This window comes from Leptosomus discolor, chromosome 4, assembly GCF_034619465.1.
Source record: "Leptosomus discolor isolate bLepDis1 chromosome 4, bLepDis1.hap2, whole genome shotgun sequence".
Taxonomy (NCBI): domain Eukaryota; kingdom Metazoa; phylum Chordata; class Aves; order Leptosomiformes; family Leptosomidae; genus Leptosomus; species Leptosomus discolor.
The window spans coordinates 69,564,697-69,590,527 of record NC_141394.1 but is presented as its reverse complement, the minus strand read 5'-3'; the positions used below and the strand labels follow the sequence as shown (position 1 = coordinate 69,590,527).

Below are 25,831 nucleotides of genomic sequence, written 5' to 3'. Positions count from 1 at the left end.
AATCCCTTAGACCAGTATATCGCTTACACGTGCTTGTGTACACTCTCTTTGTAGGCATTACTCAATTTTTTTGCTTTCTGTTGTTTTTTGGTGTTTTGTGGGGTTTTTTTAAAAGCATTTTTATTTGCATGTCATATACCTTACCTACCTTTTATGACAATATATGGTTGCAGTTTTGACAAAAGAAGTTTTTTGTGGAGCATGACCCATCAAAGGTTCTACAGTATGTTGAGGCTCTTGAGAAGAAGTTTGGTTTATCAGGCTGTTGTGTGGAGAAAGTTGATGGCACAAGGCTAGTGAGCCAGTTGAATTTCTTTGATGTTTCCAGGTGAATTTTAAATACTGACTTTAGGGAGTTTTCATATATCTAGGATATGAACATCCTGAACTAGAGCTGCTAGAAACTCAAAGGAGATGGCAAGGAAGGGATACTTGTAGACATCTTTTTATGGGTAAGGTGAATTGCACTGTACAGAAATCTTTTTCCTTCTGTTGGTTATAGAAGGAGCCTAGACTAGATGTCTAACACTTAGAAAGACCTGTCTGACATAAATCCTGCCTTTGCAAAGAGAGGGACCTGACTTAAACTTAGTAGGTGAACTCTCACTAAATACACTCTCAGCAAAGCTGCTTTTCTTTGCTCAAAATACATTGGTATTAATTCAGTCTGGTTTATGTTGGAAATCCCAAATGGTAGGAATCAAACAAAGAATTAAGGCAAATCCAATAATTGTCCTGATCAATTTATCAAGTACTAACATCTTGCTGTTCACTTTCCTGTCTGTGGAAGGACCCGTTTTTGTACTTGCCATGGAACCTGGTCCAAAAGGAGGTGCCAGAGTGCTAGGGATGGCCCACACTTGTGCTCCTGGCAGAGGGTGTACTGACGTCCAAGAGATGGCAGTGAAAAACAGCTGGAGCAATAACCTTCCCCCCTTCTCAGCCAAAACACGAATTTATATTCCCTGTCCTTTGATTAATTATTTGCTGTCTGCAGTGTGTCTCTTGGGAATGAGGGGTGAGGTGTGCAGGAGGCTCAGTGTAGAGGACAGTTCTCCCCAGATAGATAATATGAAATTTAGAACAAGACCAACATAACTACTGATAGGTAGCTCTGCTGGCATAAGAAGCATTCTTTGCTCCATGGGATGTGTATGTTTTGATTCTATAATGAGTTTCTGCCATCTGATATTAAAACTATGAATGTGTAAGTCTTACTTGGAGAACTATGAGAAAGTATTCCTTGCGAAGGAGCTTTTAAATTAATTGCCATTTAATTCTACTCCATTGTTATAACTCTAAAACAATGCTCTTGGATGAGTTTGTAGAAACAAATAGATAAAGTAGGTGTCCAATAATAAGAACTTCTAGAGATCTGTAGTAGAATATTTTTTTCTAATTTATATTGTTTTTAGAATGTATGCCTATTGTTATTTCATTGTTCTGACTTATACGAGTCTATTCAATTTTAATGGGATTTCAGGATTGATGAAACCTAAGAAATTCATTTCATATGTAGTCTTTGTGTTGAATTTTGTGCAGTTTTGTATAATTTATGTTAATTAATGCTTCTAAATTCTAAAAAGACTTTGTTAGCTCTGGATGAGAGATTGGTGGCTTTATAACTGCTGTGATTCCAAACAGATGAAAACCATGGAAAGTGTACATTGATTCAGTATTAGCCTTCATTCAAACCTGAAATGACAGTAATCAGAGTAAGTGTAAAATAGGTATGAGCTCGTGGTACTGATACTTCAAAATATGTTAAATACTGAAAATCACTTAGATTTATTTATTTCCCTTTTCTCTGCAGCCTGCTGTAGAATACAGAAGTCTTCTGGATAGACTTCACAGACTGGAGGAGGACCACCTGAAGAGGTTCCTTCTGGTAAAGCAGGAGGAATATTTTGCAAAAGCTTATAGACAACTGGCTGTTACCCAGAGAAAGGAGCTCCATAATATCTTTTTTACACAGATAACTAATGCTACTTTCAAGGGAGAACTGAAGTTGGAAGCAGCTAAAACATTAGTGGAAGATTACTCTAAAATACAGGTAATAGGGTGATAACTCCATTCCTAACCTAATGACAGAATACAAACCCACAGTAACTTTTGAGAAATGTTTCAGGAAATATCTGCACTCATAGAACTCTAAAAGAAATTATCCATATGTTATCACACTTATAACTAATTTTCATAGGAATAATTTTTGTAAGTATAATGCCATCTGCACAACTGTGTATTGATGCATATGCACAGCCTTTTTCTACAACATTGAGTTAGATGTATTTATCACAACATTATGTGCTTAATGTTGACTTCTGTTTTCATGGATAATATTTCCAAAGCACCCAAGCGCTTAAAGCTTGTCTTTACTGCTCAGGGAAGATAAGACTAGTAACTCACCTGCATTATGCAGAAGAAAGGAGTTTGACAACATAGCTACACCATGCAGTGGGAAATTGTGTAATATAAATCCCCAGTTTTGCAGTGAATATTTTGATACATCTGCACATCTTGGCACTCTGCTTAACTCCTGACAGCTCTGTTGGTGCATCTTTGCCCCTAAGTCCTCCCCCACAGGATGATCTGAGAGTCCAGGTCTACCCTTACTTGGTGTCCATGGGACCCTCAGCATGGTACAGGAATGCCAGTGTGCCATTTTCAAAAGTAATTTCAGCTCAGATAAAGGAATTTAGGCAATTCAGAGAACAGTTAGGTACCTAAATCTGTTTTGTGAATGGAATTTCTAAAACAGATCAGATGCTGTCTAATGAATGGTAAGTACCTTTGGAGGCCTGTCTGTATAGGCATTTTCAAAACCTCCTAGGCATCAAGTACTTTTCTGTACTTCAGAAGATGTACTGAGCCACCCAATCCAAATATGTAGATTATTGAAATTGTGGTATGTCCAATTTGCTATGGTTTTGTACTTTGAGTGCCTCTACCCTGCGTGGTCGGAGATGCTGATGAAGCATTGAGTTAAGTTAGAGTTAAATTGGTATAAACTTACTGTTTTTCACTTGTAAGAGCTTTTAAACTTTGCCCTGTTAATGAACAAATCTGGTCTGATACCCACAGGTGTTAGCTGAAATTAACATTACATCTAACTAAATATATTTGTTCACATTCTTTCCTGCAGGGAGACGTTGAAGAGCTAATGGATTTTTTGCAAGCTAACAAGAAGTATCATCTGAATAGAAGATTTGCTTACAGAGTGTATCTTATAAGTAAAATACAGTTAAGGGATTCTCAAGCCTCTACTCTTATAAATGAAGCAGCAACCCAGATATCAAGTCTCATTAATAAGATGGCAAGGTAAAGATCTCAATTGTTTTCTTGGCATTTGACTATGTTATCTCAGAGACAGTAGAAGAATCTTGAAAAGTCTTTGTGTTACCGAGCAGGAAAAGTGCATAAAAATGTTACCTTTTAAGTTGATTCTAAGGAAATATTTTGTAACCAAATACTCCGTTAGTTAACACCATGTCAGACAGTAAGGTGAGGCTTCGTTGTCTATGTCCACTTTGTACAGCATGGAGATGAATTGCTGCGAACGTTTATAGTGCCTGTTTGTAATTTTGACTTCAGTGGGAACCAAACTTATGAAAGAGTCTCAATGTCTTTATACAGCCATTATTCATGTAAATAGTCCTCAATCATGTGAAAAGTCCCGCCAGTGTCCATTGCAGCATGTACCAGTTAAGACCATTTGTCTGGGTTCTTTACATGCAAATATCTGGATTTAACAGAAAAGAACAATTTTGATTCACTTGTGATTGCATGTGTTTGAGAAGCTAGATGTACAGTCTCAAGCTGGAAAGCTTGAGTATTTTCTAAAGAAAGTTGACTAAGTTTATAAATGCTGTGACTGCGGAGGATCATGACTAGCAGAGAATACACCTGTTGCAGGGACTATTAAAAACTAAACGTCAGATGAAGTAAAAAGTAGACCTGGAAATCGACTGTTGCAATACACTCATTTAATTTATTGGGGATATCTTAACCAGATCCAGGCTGATTCCAGTACTCCGTGTGAGGATAAAAATGGTAACTTACCAGAGATGTAGTTTCTGTGGCATATCTTAGTTTGGCATACGGAGAGATTACTGAGGATCATGCTAGTGCAGTAAAATACGTTAGTGGATAGGAAAGCAATCCAACACTGCTGCTGTTGATCCTGTGCATGCAGCTTTATTTGTGTTTTTGTTTTTTGGGTTGGTTTTTTTTTTTTTGTAACCTTTCATTGCCCTTTTTGATTGTCCTATGTGGTGGCTCATTGGAATCATACCCTAAGTTTAGCTTCAAGATTTGTTCCTCAGAGAGAGGTTCTTTGAATACGCTTGCAAAGCTTTGCCTGTTTTGCTAACATCTGCAGCTTTGTGGCTCAAAGATAAAAATAAACATCTTTGCATAGGAAATATAACTCAGATAGATCTTTCGCAGAGTTCCCTTCCCTTGGTTCATGCCTCTCTCTGGAATCAGATTACAAGAAATAGTCTGAGACGTTTTCACAGGTGTTGTGGTTATGTGAAAAGCCTTCCTGAGAAACTCTCACTTGTATGACCACTGCATATGTGGCTTAAATCATTGCGATGAAAAACTGTGACGTCTCAAGCTGGAAAAAGAGGTTCCACTCAGTGTTTAATGCCTGTTATGAAGCAGATCAACTACAAAACAGAGAGGAAGTGTGTAGTACTGCTAATCCGAGACCTTGTAGAACTTCTCCCAAAAAACGTCCAAAAAAAAAACAAACTCCCTCCTCAAGCCCCAAAAGCTTCCAAAACCAACAGGCATCATAACGAAGATGAAAAATTATTTTTTTCCAGCACTCCCCTATTAAACTTCTCAGAGTGTGCAGTGGTCAGAACAAAGGAAATGTGTCCATAGTTGTAGATAGTATTTGTGGAGAAGCAATGCCATCTTTCTGGGACTAGAACTAGTTGTTTTCCTGTAACTTCCCACACCTGCTGTGGCAGGAATTCCTTTCAGGTAAGCATTGGCCAAACTGTTATTATTCATTCTTTAGCGGTTCAGATTATAAAACTCCACAATGTAGTACTTCAGATTATTTGGTAAGTCTTTCTTTAACAGGCAAACTGAAATATCCTAGTATAAACCCTGAGGAAGTTATAATCTATGCTAGGTAGGCTTGTATTTTAGTTTCTAATTATAAAATTATTTGGGGAATTTTTACAAATTGGAACATTAAAATTTGAGCAGTGAGCTAATTCTGGTCTGAATGGCTGGTACTTCAAACTTGTATCCATAATATCCATTTATTTTTCACTTGAAAAATGAATCTGCTTATCTAAATATAGATAGAGGTCTGTCTTAAGCTACTGTTCCAGCTTTAATAGTGTGCCCTAAACTTACTGTTATAAATGGAATTTTAAAATGCAGAACTCTTTCTTTGGAGAAGGGAAACTGAGAAAAGATGTAGATTAGATATACCACAGATAAACAGGTTCAGGGATACATAAACCAGCAGATAAATTGTGCGGGGAGAGGTCTTTTTAAAATGGAACTTAATAGGATATTTAAAATTTATCAGATAGTGAGGCAATTTCAAATTAACATGAAAAAGATTCTGGGTGGCCAGAAATAAAGGTTATAAAAAGCAAAATACAATTAATCCAGTTCTAGGGAGGGCTGTGAACATTTTAAAGTAAATAGAACAGCCAGTTTTAAAGCTGGGATTTCTAAAGATAGTATTTAAGTAAAACGTCCCATTTGTCAGGACTGACTGTGGGTACTTAATGCCTTTGGAAATCAAGTCCATGGACTGCAGTGCCAAAAGGCAGGAAAGCAAGTTTTAATATATAATCTGTAATGATAGATTTCAGGATGTTTAGGTAGGCTTTTTATGTTTTCCCTTAAAGAATAAATGGGCAGGAGGGCGATACTTGAGGCACTATTTATCCTGGGTTGCTCTGACTATCCCCAGAGGCAGAGGTTTGCGATGTTTTTGAGCTACAGCAGCTGTAACCTGTTGCATCATTCTTTTGCCAGTATCTGCTCGTTCACAAGAAGTTTCCTTCCCTCTTTGATCTCTTAAAAACTGAATCCAGTTTGCTGACTTGCTAAGTACAGACAACTGAAGCTCCTTTATAAATTTCTCCCAGTATTTTATTTTTGTAAGACCGCAAGCATTTATTGTGAACTGTGTTTTTAAAGTAGGGAATTGATTATCTTTGGCCTAAAAGTTCTAAGCAAAACATCTTGTATTTATCTCTTACTTACTCTTCTGAATAGTCTCAATTTATATGGACCTCGATATAAGTAAAGTAATTTTCTGAACAGTGTCCTGCTGGACCTTTCAGTGAGTTGGTACTGGAAAGTGAATGCCTCCAGCAGTAATGCATTAGTATAGAGTTTCCTAATAAGCTCTTAAAATCTTTTCTGCTTGTAGTACCTCGCTATGTAGAGCATTTATTGCTCTGAATTACTACCCTAAATTTTGATCTGGGTGCTGGCATCATGCCAGTTCAGCAGGTGGAATCCTGAAGTAGCTGAAGCAGGGGTAATGTGGGCACTGTCTTGCAGTTCTCTCTATATAGAGTTGTGATTCAGCCTCTGTGTACATCCAGGCTGGTACAACTTTTCTGCTTCATATCTATCTCCTTTATGTTTTAGTGACGCTCTCATGCCTTCTCCAGCTTTCATAAAACATTCTTGCTTTGCTGGGGCCCAGCGTCACTTAAATAGTTCTCCATAGTATCAAATACAAACGACTACTTTTTACTTTTAGTGCCTTCACTTCACATTTTCTCTTAATTACATTGTCTTTCATTCAGTATGGAGAAGTCAAGGTCTGCTGCTGATGGACCTACGATGCTGCTGCTGGCCACACGCTTCATCTCTCTTTCTTGGAGAGTGCTCACTGCATTTGGGAGGATATCCCTGTAAACATCGTTTGTCGTCACTGCAGTATTCTTCTTCATTAAAATTCTCCTTGTTCAAAGACATTAAACATGTGCCTGCACATTTCTTCAGTGATTAGGTGTCTGGTATACTGAGACCAAGCAGTTTATCAAACAGTTTTAATGTCTCATTGTCTTTCTCCCCTCCTTTTGTTTTGTGTTTCAATTCAGAGTCCTTTGGGAACAGGACATCTTTTAATTCTAATACTGTAATTATTTTTATACTGTATTTATACGAAACCATAAATGAAGGTGTCTTGCCAGGATTGAGCCTTCTAGGAATTGCTGTAATACTGATTAATGTAAGTTGCCACATAAACTCCCATAGACTTCTGTGGTGCTAGGCATTTTGCCCATTACTTTTGTTATCTGGTATTTCTAAATAATTAGATTCAAAAAAAATAAATAGGTAGGTTTTACAACACTGCATTACTTTCAGTTTGAGCTGTGGACATATTGAATCTCTAATTAAATCAACAACCTGAAACTGAAATAATGTAGACTTTTTTCCCCCATTGTTTTTTTTTTTTAAATCCTAAAAATAGGTAGGTATGTGTCATCTTCCAGTCATTGGATGTTGCATGGGTTTTTTATGTGTCTTTCGTTTGCTGGATGCTTCCAGCACATCCATCTTTCTCTATTGCAGCTGCTTTTCCCTGCACTGGACAGGGATTTTAATTGGATGCAGCAAGTCCGGTTTTATTTCCTCAGTACAAGACAGGATGAAGGTGTTAAAAATAATATCTTGGTTATTATCTTGCCTCACTTCCCACATAATAAATCGTAACTTTTATTCATTTGTCTTTTGCCTTGGGTTTGATCAAAAAGAGGGGCAAGACTTAGAGTTACCAAGTATGGGTGGGAAGTTTAATGCTGTTTGTTTTATATTTCAACATAACATTAAAATTTAATAAGGGTTACTTTCAAGGCAAAAATTACTTGACCAAAAGATCGAAGAATGATGCTTGGTGGATTGCTGTCAGGGTACTGAGAGGTGTTTTATTCCTCTTTGCAGATTAAAGAAATACAATAGATAGACATTGGAAAAGCTCTGCAAAAGAAGGGGCGCTCTGATTGACATAACTGTGTGATAAAGCAGGCCTGAGTTTCTATCCACTGTGTTCATTATGTAGGGGATGATGTTTCATGGCTTGCTCAGATACTTGTGGGTGCTTGAGCAATAGATGGAGAGGTGTGAATTGTGGAATCTGGCTGCCACAGTTACAGTGCTGTGGCTGCAAACAAGCTAATATTTTAATCTTCCATTTTATTTCTTTTAGCTTTTAATTTGAGGATTTTATTTTGAATTAAGCTGTTACAATATCAACAAATCCTAACAAACCAGAATGAGAGACTGTCATTTCTGGAGAAGGGCTTGCAATGTTTAGGTGCTACTCTGGCTATGATTTGGGCCAGATATCACATTGGAAGATGGACTTGGAAGCCCTGGATTCATCTGAATCCAGGCTCTGTGTGTAATGTTCACGACTTCTGAAAAATAAACCAGAAAGTGTTCAGACAACATCCAGGTTCAGGTCAGGAATTGGTGCTTTCTACTCGAAGTTCCATGTTGACCTTTTCAACCCCACGTTTTGGAAGTCCACTGTGTTTGACATTAGAAATTAGAGCTCACAAATGACCAACAACCTGGTCTGAATTAAGACTTTCTTTTATTCTTCTGTTGTCTGAGAAAGATTTGGGGAAATTCTTGTGTAAATATAATAGCAGGTAATTTTTGAAATTCAGTTTGAGTTTGTGGGGATGGAGGTTTTTCTAACCATTGCAGGCATGGCATGGTTGGGATCTTACTCTTTGGAATTAAATACTGTAGCAACTGGAGGTAGGCCATAGTCTTAAACTTCCATTTGAAAGCACTGTGTGCTTTAAGACCGAGAGTTTACTCTGTTAGTTTATTGCATTTCACTATTGATTTGAAATCTTTATAATTTTTCTGTTGGTGTAAATGTAATAGGAAATCTGAATATAAGTCTTTTGATGGATATGATTGCTTTGTATCTTTAAAATAATTTTTAATAGTTTTTACTTGATTAGACTACATCCTTTAAAAAGAAAATTGTTTCTAATGAGAAGGAGTTATAAAAGCCATCTAGAATTGCATTCCAGGGACATTATATAAAAAAAGTAAATATTATGAATAATATATAAGGTTAAAAATGTCTCATTTGAATATTGCTTACTTTACTAACTGATATGTAATTGGTTTTTCATTTGCCTTCCCATTCTTCTTTCTTCCCTTCTTCATACACCTTCACTCTAGCTTTCATAAACTGCCTTAATTCCACACTCATCTCTGAGATTATCTTTCTCCTATTCGCTTGCTTGTTTGATCTCCCCAGGTATCACTGCTAAAGAAACAAGGTCATTCTGTGTGTCTACTTCGTTGAGCCTTATTATGGTACTAATTGCCTCAAATATCCTTTTGCTCTTAAGACTTTGGGATAACAGGCTTCAAACATTGTTATTACAGATCAGGTCATCTACCTGAAAGTCATTTGGGAGTGCTGCTGGACCGAGCTGAGGCTGAAATTAATTCTGTTAAAGAGAAATTCGGTCATGATTTAAAACAAGAAAAGCAAAAGCTTTGCCAGAAAGTCATTACTAAGCGAAGGCGGGAAATGCTACAAAAGGTAATTATTTTCAGTGTATTTATTTTCACAGGCTTATCGTGAGTTAAAAATGGAATTAATTGAAAATAAAATGTAGTTCTTAGGATAGGGGTCAACACTGCCAGGAGCATAGATGAAAAGAAGCATCTGTTTTTAGCTGTGTGCTGCCATGTGCCATATTAATTATGCAGTAATTAATAGCTGTTCTTTTAGAAAAACCTGCAAGAAAGTAATATAACTGGAGAAACTTGTGAAGCCAGTCTACCTAGTCTAACCTATCCAAGGGGTCTATGACAGTCCTCTGTAATATGCAGACTGCCAAAAGCCAAGTGAGGTTCTGGAGTTGGTGAGGGGGATGGCATGGATCTGTGATGGTCATTTTCTCTGGGTTTCCTAGCTATGTGTGGATTTCCTAGCTATGTGTGACTTGAATGACTTCTACAGCATAGTTAAAATTCAGCTACAAACCAAAACTATTTAAAAGATGCTGTACCTGTGGCTGCTTGCGGTAGGACTCATGTCACCTAACATCAGCCATCTGAAAATCAAGGCTAACTCCAAGAGCTCCAACGTAATAGCAGATGGCTTGGAGGTGATCTCAGATAAACGGGAGTTTTTATCCAAAGGTCCCTAGCTTTCTTTGCTTAAAGGATGTAGAAAAAACTATCTTGGATTAGGTTATATTTCTTTAGATGGCCGGAGTTAGGTGAGATGAATTTTACCTTTTGCAGGATACGTGTTTCAGTGTTTTCTGCTCTTTAACAAAAGGTATCAGTGCAAGGAGATACAGCACGTATAATGATGGAGACTTCATTTGTGGTATTTATTCTCAGTAGAGGTAGCTTTGGTTTAGCTTTCCACTGAAATTGCTGCGTGCTGTAAGATGGGGAAAATAAAGTAAAATAAACCCAACCTTCCCGTCTCCTCTCCCCCCCCCTTTTTTTTTTCCTTCTTTTTCTTCCTTAATGTTTGATCCAGATTAACATCTGGAATGCTGCCAGATCATTACAGTTCAGTGAGTTGGGATTATGTCAAACCACAAGATCACGCATTTGTTTAGGTGTTAGCTCTTCTACCTAGCAACAATCCAAATTTCTACAGGCCTATGTTAGCCCTTCTATCTAGCAGCAATCCAAATTATCACAGGCCTGCTAGATGCACACAAAGCAATCATGTTGAGGGCTAGGTAAGTCTCTGGACACTGAAAAGCAGTTTTGAGAATGCTGAAAAACAAAAAGTATGAAATTTTGTGTTGCTATGAAATACATTTTTAAAAAGCTAGAATGCTCTTAACACTTGTTGCTCCTTTTGGCAAATGAATCAGCAGAAGGAGCATCGGAAGGAGCAGCTGTCACTTGGAGACCCCTTCAAAATTACTAAGGAGGTCACTCACTACCTGAACCACTGGAGAAATCTTCTGAGTGATCACACTATTGAATTTGAAGAACTTACTGAAAAGCTTGACAATGAAGCCAGTGAAGAGCTGAAAGAGCTTCTATTTAGTCTAAGAGAGAAAACTGTTGAAGAGCTTAAACGTGTTCAGTATGGAGTATTTATGCAAGAACTGGTAAAACTTGGTGTGCCAAAGATGTTCCTCCTGGAAGCTGTGGAGGAGCATAAAAAAGAGATGGTTGTTAAACATGAACAGCTTGAAAGGGAAGAGCATGACAAGAGCATGGCCGCTGAAGAGCTGCTTCAGCTCACCAGGCAGAAGCTGAGCCAAGAACTGGAAACAAGCCTCTTGGAACAAAAAAAATTACGGAGCTGGGAGCAATCAGTATTCATGTAAGTATCTCTCAGTACCCTTTTCTTAGTTATTCTTGCAAGTAGAGATGAACTAGAAGTTTTCACACCTGTCTGGTATAATTCCTAATGGTAAGTTCTCTGTCGTGTACTCAGGAATTGATTTTTCACAAGTGCTCAGCCTCTGCAGCACTGGTGGGTGAGCCAGCACTCCTAGCACTGCGGTGGAAATCTCAGGAAACAGTGGTTTTGAAACAAAAAAGGTGGAGTGTTTTTTATGCTCCCTTTCACCCTATGTCAGCTTTCATTTGTGCATCTTTCATTATTATTCTCAGTCTGTTCTCAGAGGTCCAACACTTTGCAAGTGTCATTTAGTATGTCAGGCTTAATTAGCCCCACATTCAAATTTTAGAATCGTAGAATCATTGGGTTGGAAAAGACCTCTAAGATCATCAAGTCCAACCGTTCACCTAACACCACCATGCCCACTAAGCCATGTCCCGAAGTGTCACATCTATGTGTTTTTTGAACACCTCCAGGGATGATGACTCCACCACTTCCCTGGGCAGCCTGTTCCAATGTTTGACCACTCTTTCGGTAAAGAATTTTTTCCTAATGTCCAATCTAAACCTCCCCTCCAGCAACTTGAGGCCATTTCCCTCTCGTCCTGTCACTAGTTACTTGGGAGAAGAGACTGACCCCCCACCTTGCTACAACCTCCTTTCAGGTAGTTGTAGAGAGCAATAAGGTCTCCCCTGAGTCTTCTCAGGCCAAACAACCCCAGTTCCCTCAGCAGCTCCTCATAAGACTTGTGCTCCAGACCCTTCACCAGCTTCGTTGCCCTTCTCTGGACACGCTCCAGCACCTCCATGTCCTTCTTGTAGTGAGGGGCCCAAAACTGCACACAGTATTCGAGGTGCGGCTTCACCAGTGCTGAGTACAAGGAGACGATCACTTCTCTAGTCCTGCTGACCACACTATTTCTGATACAAGCCAGGATGCTGTTGGCCTTCTTGGCCACCTGGGCACACTGCTGGCTCGTGTTCAGCCGGCTGTTAACCAGCACCCCCAGGTCCTTTTCCTCCAGGCAACTTTCCAGCCACTCATCCCCAAGCCTGTAGCGTTGAATTTTTGTATCTTCCTTCCAGACACAATTCAAGCCTTACTTACTGGGTGCTCCTTTTAAGGTCTGCTGCAGTATTTCCCCATATTTCATAAATATACAGCACAGTAATGTACCTCTCCAGCTCATGGGCTCCACCCGTCAGACTTGGTGTATCTGGCCTGCTGACAGAGTGCCTTTGGCACCGAGCCCCCAGCCAGAGAGGTCATGACATGGGCAATTTTGCAGAGGGGTTTGCTGGCCCTAGGCATACATTTTGACCATCGCTACCTGCTGCGATGTGACCCTGGGGAGGTGGGAAAGTGAGTGGTGGCCTTGCCAGCATTGGGAGGCCTTGCTCGGGAAGAGGCCATGGCTGCAGCTGGGAGTCAACGTGCGTGGTGCCTCTCAGACTGAGGAGGAAGGTCCCTGAGAGATTTACACCATTCGTTAGCATTTCTTCTTAGCTTTCAAGTACATTTATGACTAGTTATTTTATTACCCGAATATTCGCACTACTACATTTCCTATACAATGTTCATTTACTAACAGACATTGTTAGAGACATGGAAACATGGAAAAAATAGTCTTCTGTCAAAATTGCAACTTTAGGGGAAGCAGCTGGAACAGGTACACCTGTATTAGTCTGTCTGCCCCTGGAGCAAACTTACTGGGCATGAAAAACTGAACAGAGGGAAAAAAATCAGTTAAGGTTTCTCTTTCATACCTCTTCTTTAAAGCAAAACATATTTACATGGGCACTTTTGTCCAGAAAACGTCTTTGTGAGTTTTCCTGCTGCACAGCGTCAAATCACATAAAAGAAGTATGAAAAGAAACCTTGCCCATTGCATGTTTGCATTGTTAAAGAAAAAAATAAATCCATTTGTCTTGTTTTCATTCTAATTTCAAGGTCTTTGTATTTTATTCAGCATTTTAAATACTTTTCTATAAGCCATTTCAATGTATTTTTCAAGCTTGTCTTATTATATCTTATTTATATTGCTGCGAGCAGACCTGCAAGAGCAGGGAAGTAGATTGTATGACCCAGCAGGTCTTTCCTATTTCTAAGTTATGATTCCATGATAATTGTGTTCCAGCCTGCATTGTCGCCTGTTGTATTTTTTAAATGCTATCTTTGTTTACAGAAACAGTAAGCTGTTTGGGTTTTCCAGTGAGACACTGGAAAATAATGCAAAAAATGCAGCATTTGCACAACTTTTATCAAAAGCCCCTTAAAATCTGTCACTGTCTCTACGTTCAGTTCACTGTCTGTCAATTTTGATATTTTTGATGACAGATACCAACTCTCGTGTTTATGTTCTCATCTGCTATCTAGTTTTCACAAATAATTATTTTAAATGATAGCTTTTTATTTTTCTTGCTTATCAAAGAGACCATGAGTTAGTCCAAAATGTTTATGAGGATCATTAATGCTTAAAGTCCTTTTTAAACATGGGCATGACAGAACTGTGATTTACTGTGTTTGCTTTTCTATCTCTGTCTGTATATCTGTATATATCGATATATAGTATGGATTTTCTTCTGAAAGTCTAAAACAGCATGCAAAATGGTTAAGTATACTGTAAATGCTTGTTTGGAGTAGTATCACCTTAAAGTAAGTGATTTTTTGAAGAGAAAAACTTTATACGTTAAAAATTTAGTTTAATTATTTTAGAATTTAGCTGTACTTTGCTGAATCGGTAAACAGGAATAAGGATTTCTAAACTGAGAAATATTTTAGTGAAATGATGAGGTGGTATAGGCCTGTGATATACTGAATAAAAGCATCAGTCCTTATGGAACATACAGTATAATACACTTTTAAAAGAAAACTCCTTTTTAAAAAATATACTGTTCATGCTTTAAATACAAATACACTTTTTGGTAAATAGAGAAAATTTCCAAACAAAAAATTATGTGATTTTTTTTTTTTAAATGAAATATTCTAAGGAAATACTTCAGTCACAAGATAAGGTGATGTGTATGTAGTTTAAGGTTAGTTGCAACTGGAAGATTAATTTAGGCTTTAGCATGTGTTATTTTTAAGTCAACTTCAGCTTGACCTGAGGATCAGTTCCCCAGATTTCTGTGTTGAGAACCTTCCTGCTATAAAACCAGAACTTTGAGTGATTCAAATTCCTTCTGGAATGTATTCTGTGTTGTTCAGACTGCAAAAAGCTTTTTCACAAAGAACAGCTGGAACCCTTGTGGCTTGGTGATGGGAGGATTGACATATATGAGTTTATAATAAAGAGATATTTTTATTTTATTTTTTTACCTTCTCAGTAGCTGGGACTGCTATGTGCTGTGAAGCAGCACAGGGAGGCTTTACAGGAAGCTTTTATCTTGATTTGAGCCCTAAGTTCAGGGTTTGTATTGTCTGAAGAGGTGGAAGGATTCTGTGCATAGGAAATATGCTAAAAATTAATTATTTATTTTTAAAATATTCAAAAACTGTTTCCCCTTGAAAATTACATTTTGCAGTCCAGAAAGTTCTGTATGCAGAATTGAAAGTATCCTCAAGGATATTTTGACATGCTGAGCAGCTCAGTCCTATGATGTGTGGAATCATTAACTGATGTATGAATAGGACAAAAAAGGATTATCGTTGTCATGTAAAGTATTTGTGTGCGTGTCTCACATTTTCTGTAAAATTGCCTACATCACTGAACAGCAAATGACTTGTTTTCTAACAGGCAGCTTCTAAGTTTACCCCTGTCACTGTCAGAAGAGGAATTGCTTAGAATGAGGCAAGAGCTGCACTGCTGCTTCTGTCAGGTGGACAGCAGCTTGGCTTGGCCCAAGATAAGAGCAAGAACTTTGCTTCAGGCTTTCGAGGTGGAGCGGAGGAACATAGAACTGCTGAAGGTTGATCAGAATTTAGGATTGACCAATAAACAGGTGGGAACCATGTGGGATCAGTGTGGGGATGTGCACGGGGTTCCTGGGTGTGTCTGCAGGTTGTTAGCGTCAGCTGCAGATATGGGTTCATAGCTTCTCCATAGGTGTGACAGCGATGCACGCTTCTGTCTGTGTGGGTCGGTGGACCTTAAAGATAATTGTTTGGATAGCAGTTGAATAAGTATTTTTGTCACGTATGTGTGTGTGTAATTCTGCTGCTTGCATGTCCTCCAGCTTTCCAAAGAAGATGGCACAGATATAAAGCAGCAGATAGGTGGCCAAAAGGGGCTGCATCTCTGAGGAAAGTCATCTGAAATGCCAAAAATTGCATCAGTCCTGAGCCTGGCTCTGAATGTCAGGGACAAGTTCAGTCCTTTACAGCCCAAACTGAGGTTTCTCTGGCGCCCACTACACAGTACTAAATTTGGCACTAAAGCAACACAAGATATAAGGGGGGGGGTTAGTGGAATGGCTTGTACTCTGTTGTCCATGTAGGAAAGGGGTGAAGGGTGTTAGTTCCTTCAGTAAAATGTAAAACCTGTGGAATCATAACTTATTTTCAGTTCCTAAATAGGAGAAAAAAAGAAGTGTTTCCTGTATGAATTGTATCTGATACCACAATAAAAAGGAGGACTTTCTCTTGCTTTATTTTTGTTCAGTTCTGTTTTCTAAATGTATAATCTAACTTAGGTTAATTGTACTAGGAATTAACCTAGTTCAAAACCTTCATAGTTTCTAAAGTAGCAAAAAAGGGAAATGACTTTGCAAAGGCTTATAGTTGAACAGATGTTATCGTTTCCCCAAGAGTACGTTATACTTGGTTGATATTCTTGTAAAGAAATATAAAGGTCAAGAATAATTTGATTACATGGAACGGTGGCCCTTAATACTATCATGGTTCATTTGTGATTCATATACTGTGTCTTGAAAACAATGTAGTTCTTAAATGAATATTCTTTGTTCATTTTTAACCGTACTGAGGAGACAACATATCAGTTAAAAATCTTATTATCACTGCTAAAGCTCGTGTAAAATCACATCTATCTGCTAGCGAGTTTTGTGGAAAGGGTGAAATATAATTCTGCTTGAAAGAAATTAAAAATGAAATTTCCAACTTTGAATGTCTGAAAGGAGTTGTTTGAATCAATAGGCAGTACCTTCATTTCAGAAATATTTTCTTAGTGAAAGCTGTCCTTGCCAAATGTTTCATTAATTGGTGGATCTGCCAATAATAGCAAGTAATAATCTTAATGTTAGCATCCTCATATACCTCTTACAAATAAAGCCTTTTGTGCTCATCTTCTTACAGCAGCATTCTAAAATGAAAAAAACAGGATCCAGGAATAGAAATAAGATAGATATTCTGAAGAAATCTTTACAGGACAGAATTTTTATTTATGAAGACTCAGTGAAAGATGAAAATTTGAATAAGGTGAGTGCAAACTCTTTTCTGTACTGAGGTCAAACCCTAGATCTTCATTAATTAAGCAATTATAGTTTCTATCAGTGTGAATAAGAACTAGATAAAAGGCATGAGGTGTAGTGGCATGATGCATCTCTCTACTGTTGCCTGCATTTGTCAAGATGTTGTATTTCAAACTTAATAGTTTTGGCTTTGTTTTAATTTTTGCTCCTTAGTTACAGAACTGATTTCATGTCTCACCTCTTTTTCTTCTGATGGTTCTGTGACTTGCCGTATGCATGATTGTAAGATGCCCCTAGATCTTGTGGTTTTCTTAGTAAGGCTTTTAAAACATACAACCATAGAGCAGTTTGGGTTGGAAGAGACCTTTAAAGGCCATCTAGTCCAACCCCCCTGCAGTGAGCAGGGACATCTTTAGCTCAATCAGGTTGCTCAGAGCCCCGTCCAGCCCGACCTTGAATGTTCCGGGGATGGGGCTTCTACCACCTCTCTGGGCAACTTGTTTCCATGTTTTACCACCTTCATTGTAAAAAATTTCTTCCTTACATCTAGTTTAAATCTACCTTTTTTTTAGTTTAAAAACATTATTTCTCATCCTGTTGCTACAGACCCTACTAAAAAGTTTGTTGGCACCTTTCCTGTAGGCCCACTTTAAAGTACTGGAAGGTCGCAATATGATTTCCCTGGAGCCTTCTCTTCTCCAGGCTGAACAACCCCAGCCTGTCCTCATAGGGGAGGTGCTCCAGCCCCCTGATCATTTTTGTGTCTCTCCTCTGGACCCACTCCAACAGGTCCATGTCTGTCTTGTACTGAAGACTGGAGAGCTAGATGCAGTATTCTAGGTGAGATCTCACCAGAGCAGAGCAGAGGGGGAGAATCACCTTTCTTGACCTGCTGGCCACGCTTCTTTGGAAGCAGCCCAGGATACGGTTGGATTTCTGGGCTGTGAGGGCACATTGCCGGAAGGTGCTTCACTGCATACTTCAGTTGAGCAAGATTTAATTCTTGGACCTCTCCTAATGCTACTGAAAACCCAGAAATGGGTTCTTAGATCCAAAGACTTTTTGGATAGGGTCTGAGTTTATTTGTACAGAGGTTATTGAAAGGAAGCCTTAGTTCTGGTGGGAATCTTTTAAAAGGCTCACAGCCCCAGTCTAAAGTTAGTCCTTAAGGAATGAGTGGGACCAGTGTCAATATGGGATTTTGGAGACTTTTTCCTTCTCTGCCAGCAAATGTTCCATGAGGTTCTTGTTCATGTTCCTTAACCTTTCTCTCCTTATCTTTCTCACTTGTAAATTATTGGTAATATTACTTTTTTTTTTATATCAGGAGAACATTACAATGATAACTGTGTTAGGCATAGGTGGTGCACAGCTATAAGAACTATGCAGAACAAGCAGGTGTCATTGGTAGTTGAAATTGGTAGATAAAAATATTTTCACAAATTATTGCAATATCAATTTTAGTACCAATTTGAACAAAATTCTGGGTTTACACCTCTTTCCTGGGCTTTTTGTACTTATATCCTGAGAAATGCAAAATACTGGGTCAACATGTTTATTCAGAAATAATTTCTCTTTTATGTGAGAGCAACATATTGTTAGTATTGGTTGCAGATGATAAAAGCAAATGTTTATGTAGTCCAGGCAAGAATGCAACAGCCTTTCATAATTTAATAACTCTGATCCAAGAATGGAGGGATTTAAACTTTTGGCTTCAATACCTAATGCCCTGACTTCCAAAATTTAGATTTTTTTAATTTTTTTTTGTACTGTTGCTTGAAAGTACAGCAGAATATGGGCTAAGCACTTAGGTTACAAAAAGTACTGAATACTTGTTTGCTATGAGTATTGCCTTACATTTTTGTTAGAATCTTGTTTTAAAATTGGAAATTTAGCTTCTCTGATCCTCATGTTTATAGTTTTATATGCACCATGTGGCATACCTGTTGTTGTTCGAATTGTATGGCTGCACATTAGTTATAAAAAGGCAAATGCTTTGGGCTGTTCCCAGTAAGGAAGCTAAACTATTGTTAAGGAAAATCGTTAGTTCTCACATTATTGTTAGGACACAGAAGTATTGCAATAAACTTTATGGTGATCACAGAAGTAGAGTATTTTTTTCTTTTGGCTATAGCAATCTGTTAACTTATTCCTCATTTATAATCTTACACTTCTAAATTTTGCATTAATGTGAACACTTTTATCATCTAACTCAAAATGAACCATCTGAAGTTGCACAACCAGTTCCAGGCAGGTAAAAAGGACAACAAAGCAATACAGCTCTGCTGTATTTCTGCTTTCACTGCTGCTGTTCTCCTGCAGACTTCCCATGGTGTCGTGGGTTCTGTCTCACTACAGGATGGCTGTAAAATGGTTACCAGCTAATGCTTATGAAAGCAGCAGCAGGATGCATTTTGTAATACTGTAAAACAGGCATGATAGAGAAGAACAACTTATAGACAGGAGGTAGTGAGCTAGGAGGCCACGGCAAGAAGTTTGAAGCCTAGTCTTGAAGCACCTGAGAGTATCATTGACCTTGCCGTGAAAAACTTCAAAAGCAGGCTGTATCTACTTGTTTTGTGTTTCACAGCTGATTTGAGCTGTCCTGTGCATGAGGAAGTAGATGTTCCTTTCCGAAACAGCAGTTACCTATCTCAGAAGAAACACACTGGTAAAAATACTGACGTTCTTTAGTCTTATTTTCCCTGCTGGGCTTAAAAAACCTGGTAATAACACTCGCATGAGAAATGTCTTTGGGGTTGCAGGTAATCAAGTACATTTTCAGATTATTCCCTTTATTTGTAATATTTAGGACTGAGACAACACTGGTTAGCACTTAGTCTGAACTAAATGTGGAGTTTAGAAGTCAGTGCTTTCAAGCAATGGACTAATCATAGTGCATTTACAGCATTTGCAATTTTTTGAGTAGTTTGGATGTTTCAGGTGGAATCAGCAGCAAATCTTCAGACCTACAGGAGCTGATTCTTCATAACCAAAGTAGTTTGACACTCTAATAATATTATGTCAAATAATAGATGTGAAGCTGTATTTTACAGTCTTCTGTTTGTTAAGGTAAAAGACTTCAAGAATGGCCAGGGGTTATTGGTTTATAACTAGTTTATAATTTAATTTGTAATCAATATTTGATCCAGCTTCTGCTGAAACCACTTCCTATATCACACTGAAGTCAGGTCTACTTGCAGGCTTTCATTTTCACAAGTGTCTTGCTGTTTACAGAGCTGTGATTTCAGAACTGAAAAGAGGCAGAAAGAAGCTCATGTGGCTAGGGGTAGATAGTTTTACCACTTTAGTGCTGCAACGTTTTGTTTGGTTAAGAGCAGTTAATTTATTGTATAATGTTGAATAGATGCTGAATGATAAAGCTGAACATCGTTCCCAGGTATTTGTACGTGCTTGACGTATGACTTCTTAGTAATATGCAAATAGTATAGAGTTTTGCCATTTGGACCATAAATCTTATGATTCATGGAATGTACTGAACATACCATATAAACCTCCTGTTATTTAAAGTGATTGACAAAGGTATGTGTTTCAGTCATCAATGTCGTCTCTTTTTGCCTTCGAATTCAGCTGCAATTAAAGTATACATTCTTGTGTCTACTTATAAGTGAATTTGGGTTGTCAAACTGCATTGCCATCCTTATTCATTATTCATTTTAATGGGTTCAAACTTACGCTAAAGGTGATCACTCATTTACTCATTCATCTATTCATTATTCATTCATCCGTCCCCAGATTTCATATATGTATAATTCATTTAAAATCCTTGTGTCTGAAACTGAGCCTCCTGTGAAGAAAAAAGCAAACTTGAAATTCAGTTGTGTGCACAGACCTGTCAAAACATTTCTGTGTCATTTTTCCATCTGCATTTTTAAAGGTTTATAGCATATCCTGTTCCTAAACCACAAATGCAGCCTTCAGATACTACTTACTAATTTTATGTCATATAAAACAAATCATACCTTAAGCATATATTTTCCCCTTTTTTTGAGATATTGTAAAAATATGTGTATTGTGGCAGGCAGTGACTTAAGCATGTAAATAAAAGCTGGAAGAAAAGAAGCACCAGCTCCTTAGTGTATGTGTGTTGTCATAACTCATTCAAGCTAGTAGTGTTGTAATAATTTCTATTAGTTAAGAAGCTCCCATTGAATAGGGAGCATCACATAGACTCTAAAGCATTAGTGCTTTTGAAAATGTACCAATTACCAATTTACTTCTAGTTAGGTAGGTCTGCTTGATTTTTTTTTTTTTTTTTTTCATTCCCTGAATAGGTACTATTGTAATGAAAATCATAATAGAAATAATTTAGTCTCTTGTGACAAAAGCATTGGTTGTTCTCATCAATCTTTTTTTCCTTGCTTTTAAGTAAATTCAAAACTCAATGTTGCCAAAGTTTTGAAAGGTGACTTCTGGCATTAGTTGTCCAACCTGGTTTATTTTTAACATGAATTGTCCCTTAAAGTGATGGTCTGCTGCAGTGATGCATCTCCCTGAACACCTTGCTAGATAGTAGTTGTTACTAGTGAAGTATTAAGTGGCTGGCTGGATCAGATATAAATTCCTAGCCTTCCTTTAGAAGCTGTTTCTTCTGGTATTTGTTAATATGTCTGTTTAACTGTTAAGATGTCACTTCCGTTCCATCCTTTCTTTTAGAATCACCTAATAGTGCAACAACTTTAACCACTGAAAAGAGGCATGAGGGCAAGTTAATGGAAACTTCAAAGCTGAGACCTTAAAAAATTGGACAGTCAGACAATACAGCGCTGAAATTGCTAATTGCTTTTTGAGAACATTGTCTTGTGTCATGTTGATTGGTAGTATAACAATTCAGTGTGTCTTTCAGAACAAAAGACATTTTATTTGAGAAATTAGTGTTTTGCACAGGCTTTTGAAGAAAGATTTTTTTTTTTTTAAATTATTATCATTTCTGTTTTAAATATTTGCCTTGGCACTGAGATGTGGAATAGTCTTGCTTCTAGACCTTAGTATTATGTCACTAGGTCGTAAGCATATCTTGAAATAACACTTTGGATTTTGAAAATAAATTTGTTTTGACACAATAAATAAACCAAAACAAATTCAAAAAACCCCTCTGAATTAGGATGGGATCGGCTCTCTTGTGCAACCTATATCAAAGTCATAACTTGTGGGATGTTTTGCGGAAGTTTTTATCTTTGATTTCCAATTGGTGCTGCTAGAGTACAGAGTACACCCCTGTGAGCTGCTGCACTGTGAACTTAAATGGGAGATGCTCATTACTTGCTTTTCAGTAAAAAGCACTCTACAAAACAAAAAGGCCTCAAATTCACTTTTATAGGTTTCTTGCCTGCCTGCAAAGAACGTAGAAGTTAGCTATAAAAAACTACTATTATTACTATTATTATTATTATTATTGAATTTTTTCCTACTGAAAAGTGAAACATAGAGACAAGCAATGGATATTTCTGGATCTATCCTAAGGTAAATGTCACCTGCCTTTTTTCAACAAGTACTGGAAGACAGCTCAGCTCTTTTTCCATAAACTCACAATTTTGGCCATGTCTTTTGATTTCACTGGAGATCTCTGCCTCCCAAGTTCAAAAACAACAGCTTAGCATTTTGGTTACCATATTTCTAGTATGATCTCCGAGTTGAATTCTTCTCCTAACTCAAGTATCCCATACGCTTATTTGTAACCTGTATGCTTGCTTATTATTTAGTGGCACACACCTGCATTATTCAAGATTTGTTAGATTAACAGTAATGTTGAGAGTCAATGTCTGTCTTTTAAGAAGGAAATTTGTTAAAGACATCAGGAAAATTAATCTTGCCTCTACTTCGTGTCTGTAGTGTGATTTCTTACTCTTGGGTTGTAATTGGCTTAATTCACATTAGTAGGAAATACTTCCTGAAGGTAACCTTCCATCTCTTGTGTTCAAGGACGTTCCAGGTGATGTAATGGAGACTTTGGAGAATACCACATAAGCATGCATGAGAATATCACAAGCATATGTGGTTCCAAATCACATTTTAAATTTAGCTCTCTCTACTGGATAATAGAATTTGTATGATGCACAATCACTCTTAGCAGGTCCCTTATCAATAAAATTTACAGAAGAAATTCATGGGCATCATGTTATATTTTATCATCTTAGGGATCTAAAACCTTGGTGGAAATCTCCTTAAATGCTCCTTTAAAGCTAATCATAGATAGAGTCAATACTATATAATTCTGATTAGCATGAGTAGAAAGCTAATAATGTTTTAATGTCTTGAGTACATACCCTCTCTGTTCGTGCAAAGATATCTTGAGGGCAAAATCAGGTCTTGTGACCTTTACAGTGTTGTAGTCCACGCTTGCAGGGCAGATAATGTTGGTCTTTATTATTCTTATTTTATAGACTGGTAAAACTGTAGAGAGATTAATCATAGAATCATTAGGTTGGAAAAGACCTCTGAGATCATAAAGTCCAACTTGTGACCTAACACCACCATGCCCACTATATCATGTCTACAAGTGCCACATCTACACGTTTTTTGAACACCTCTAGGGACGGTGACTGCACCACTTCCCTGGGCAGCCTGTTCCAATGCTTGACCACTCTTTCAGTAAAGAAATGTCTCCTAATGTCCAATCTAAACCTCCCCTGGCACAACTTGAGGCCATTTCCTCTTGTCCTATCGCTTGTTACTTGGGAGAAGAGACTGACCCCCCACCTTGCTACAACCTCCTTTCAGGTAGTTGCAGAGAGCGATAAGGTCTCCCCTCAGCCTCCTCTTCTCCAGGCTAAACAACCCCAGCTTCGTTGCCCTTCTTTGGACCCTCTCCAGCACCTCAATGTTCTTCCTGTAGTGAGGGGCCCAAAACTGCACACAGTATTCGAGGTGTGTCCTCACCAGTGCTGAGTACAAGGAGACGATCACTTCTCTAGTCCTACTGGCCACACTGTTTCTGATACAGGCCAGGATGGTGTTGGCCTTCTTGGCCACCTGGGCACACTGCTGGCTCATTTTCAGCTGGCTGTTGGCCAACACCCCCAGGTCCTTTTCCTCCAGGCAGCTTTCCAAGCACTCATCCCCAAGCCTGTAACGCTGCCTGGGGTTGTTGTGACCTAAGTGCAGGACCCAGCACTTGGCCTTGTTAAACCTCATACAATTGACCTTGGTCCATCAATCCAGCCTGTCCAGATCCTCCACAGAGGCTTCCCACCTTTGAGCAGATCAACACTCCCACCCAATTTAGTGTCATCTGCAAACTTACTGAGAGAGCACTCAATCCGTCATCCAGATCATTGATAAAGATATTAAACAATACTGGTCCAAATACTAAGCCCTGGGGTCATGGCTTGTGACTGCCAGCTGGGTTTAACTCCATTCACCACCGCTCTCTGTGCTCAGCCGTCCAGCCAGTTTTTAACCCAGCTTAGTGTGCAGCTGTCTCGGCCATGAGCCACCAGCTTTCTTAGGAGAACGCTGTGGGAAACAGTGTCAAAGGCTTTACTAAAGTCCAGGTAGATGGCATCCACAGCCTTCCCCTCATCAACTACGTGGGTCACCTGGTCATAGAAGGAGATCAGGTTGGTTAAGTAGGACCTGCCCTGCATGAACCCATGCTGGCTGGGGCTGAGTCCCTGGTTGTCCTGCACATGCCACCTGAGCACCCTCAGGACAAACTGCTCCATAATCTTCCCTGGCACCCATGTCAGGCTGATGGGCCTGTAGTTCCCTGGATCCTCCTTCCTGCCCTTCTTGTAGATGGGCATCACACTGGCAAGTCTCTAGTTGTCTGGGACCTCCCGTCTTGATGAGGACTTCTGATAAATGATGGAGAGTGGTTTGGCCAGCTACTCCTCCATCTCTCTCAGTACTCTCAGGTGGATCCCATCTGGCTCCATAGACTTGTGGATGTCCAGATGGCAAATCATTAAGACTTCATGTATGAAGGTGTGTCACAGGATGCCTACCATGCTAAGATCCTAACCGTGTAGGCATCTCAGTTAAATAGGGATGTTCATCTCTGCCTGTTCTTTGAGAGGCCAAATTTGGTGGGATAAATACTTTTCCATAGAATGCAGATGTGAGTACCTGCTCTCAGGTGTCACAGTGATAGTAAACTTAACTAAATCTTATTTAAAAGTTTTTGAGATGCCTCCTTTGATGGCTGTGTTTCTTTTATTCTGTCACAGACAGTAGTTACTTGAGCATTGCTGTTAAAATACATAATACTGGAAACTTCTGAAAGTGCTGATTTCTGAAAACTTTTTTTTTTTTTGGTGTGCCATGAAACCTATCAGATTAGATTTGTCGGGACCTAAAGAGAATACCCAGCCATGTACAGATGGGCTGTTTCTGTGCTTAGCTTTATTCTAAATCCAGTGTATGGGGCAGCAGTTGAAATCGACACCAAGTATTGGAGTTGGAGCTCTTATGGTTGCATGTGCTTTCTCTCTGTGTCCTCTCTCTTGCAATCTAGCTTCTGGGCCTGTGTGAGTAATACATGGAGAGAGAATAAAACCAAACTGATAATTATTTACTGTCTTTGAGGTTTCAGCTACCCAAATGATATGCCATTAATGTCTAACCTAGACATCCACACTTACACATCAATGGAAGAACATTTTTTAGGATACAGAATGTACCAAGAAGTACCTCTTACTTCTCTTTGACTAAAGGGAACTTAGAGTGACAAGCTCATATAGAAGCACCTAAACCTGGTAATTGCAGCTGGTTACTACCCACGTTGTCCTGCAGAAGAATGGTCACAGAGGCAGTATTGCTGGCTGTGAATGTCAGTGGTATAGCATGGAGAGCTCATCAATCACATTGCATTTCATTGCGTGCTTGTGTGTGCCATGCTTGCCGTTCACCCCTGCATAATTTCTGTGGATGTCCGATCAGATGTGCGGCAGCAACATAGTTGTTGAGTTAAATCATTTTGATTTAATTCTGTTTGATGTCCATTCAGTCCAGTTTTAATCTTGTTTGAAATCTATTACCAGTGGACTCTTGATTTACAGTTTAATTTTGTTTTATATGGGGGCATTTTGTTACTTGCTTAAAGAACAGTAGGTTGAATTTCATTGATTGGTATTAACTGACACTTGCA

At 38.5% G+C, this 25,831-nt stretch overlaps 1 protein-coding gene across 1 annotated transcript in view; it reads left to right on the top strand.

Moving 5' to 3' along the window:
- EVC2 (EvC ciliary complex subunit 2) overlaps nt 1–25,831 on the top strand; it is a 91,430-nt gene that overhangs the window by 39,066 nt on the left and 26,533 nt on the right. Inside the window, exons 11-16 of the mRNA XM_086464830.1 lie at nt 1,814–2,053; nt 3,143–3,318; nt 9,412–9,571; nt 10,875–11,335; nt 15,093–15,297; nt 16,607–16,729. Of these exons, the coding sequence (XP_086320956.1) occupies nt 1,814–2,053; nt 3,143–3,318; nt 9,412–9,571; nt 10,875–11,335; nt 15,093–15,297; nt 16,607–16,729 (1,365 nt within the window). The remainder of the gene's footprint in view (nt 1–1,813; nt 2,054–3,142; nt 3,319–9,411; nt 9,572–10,874; nt 11,336–15,092; nt 15,298–16,606; nt 16,730–25,831) is intronic.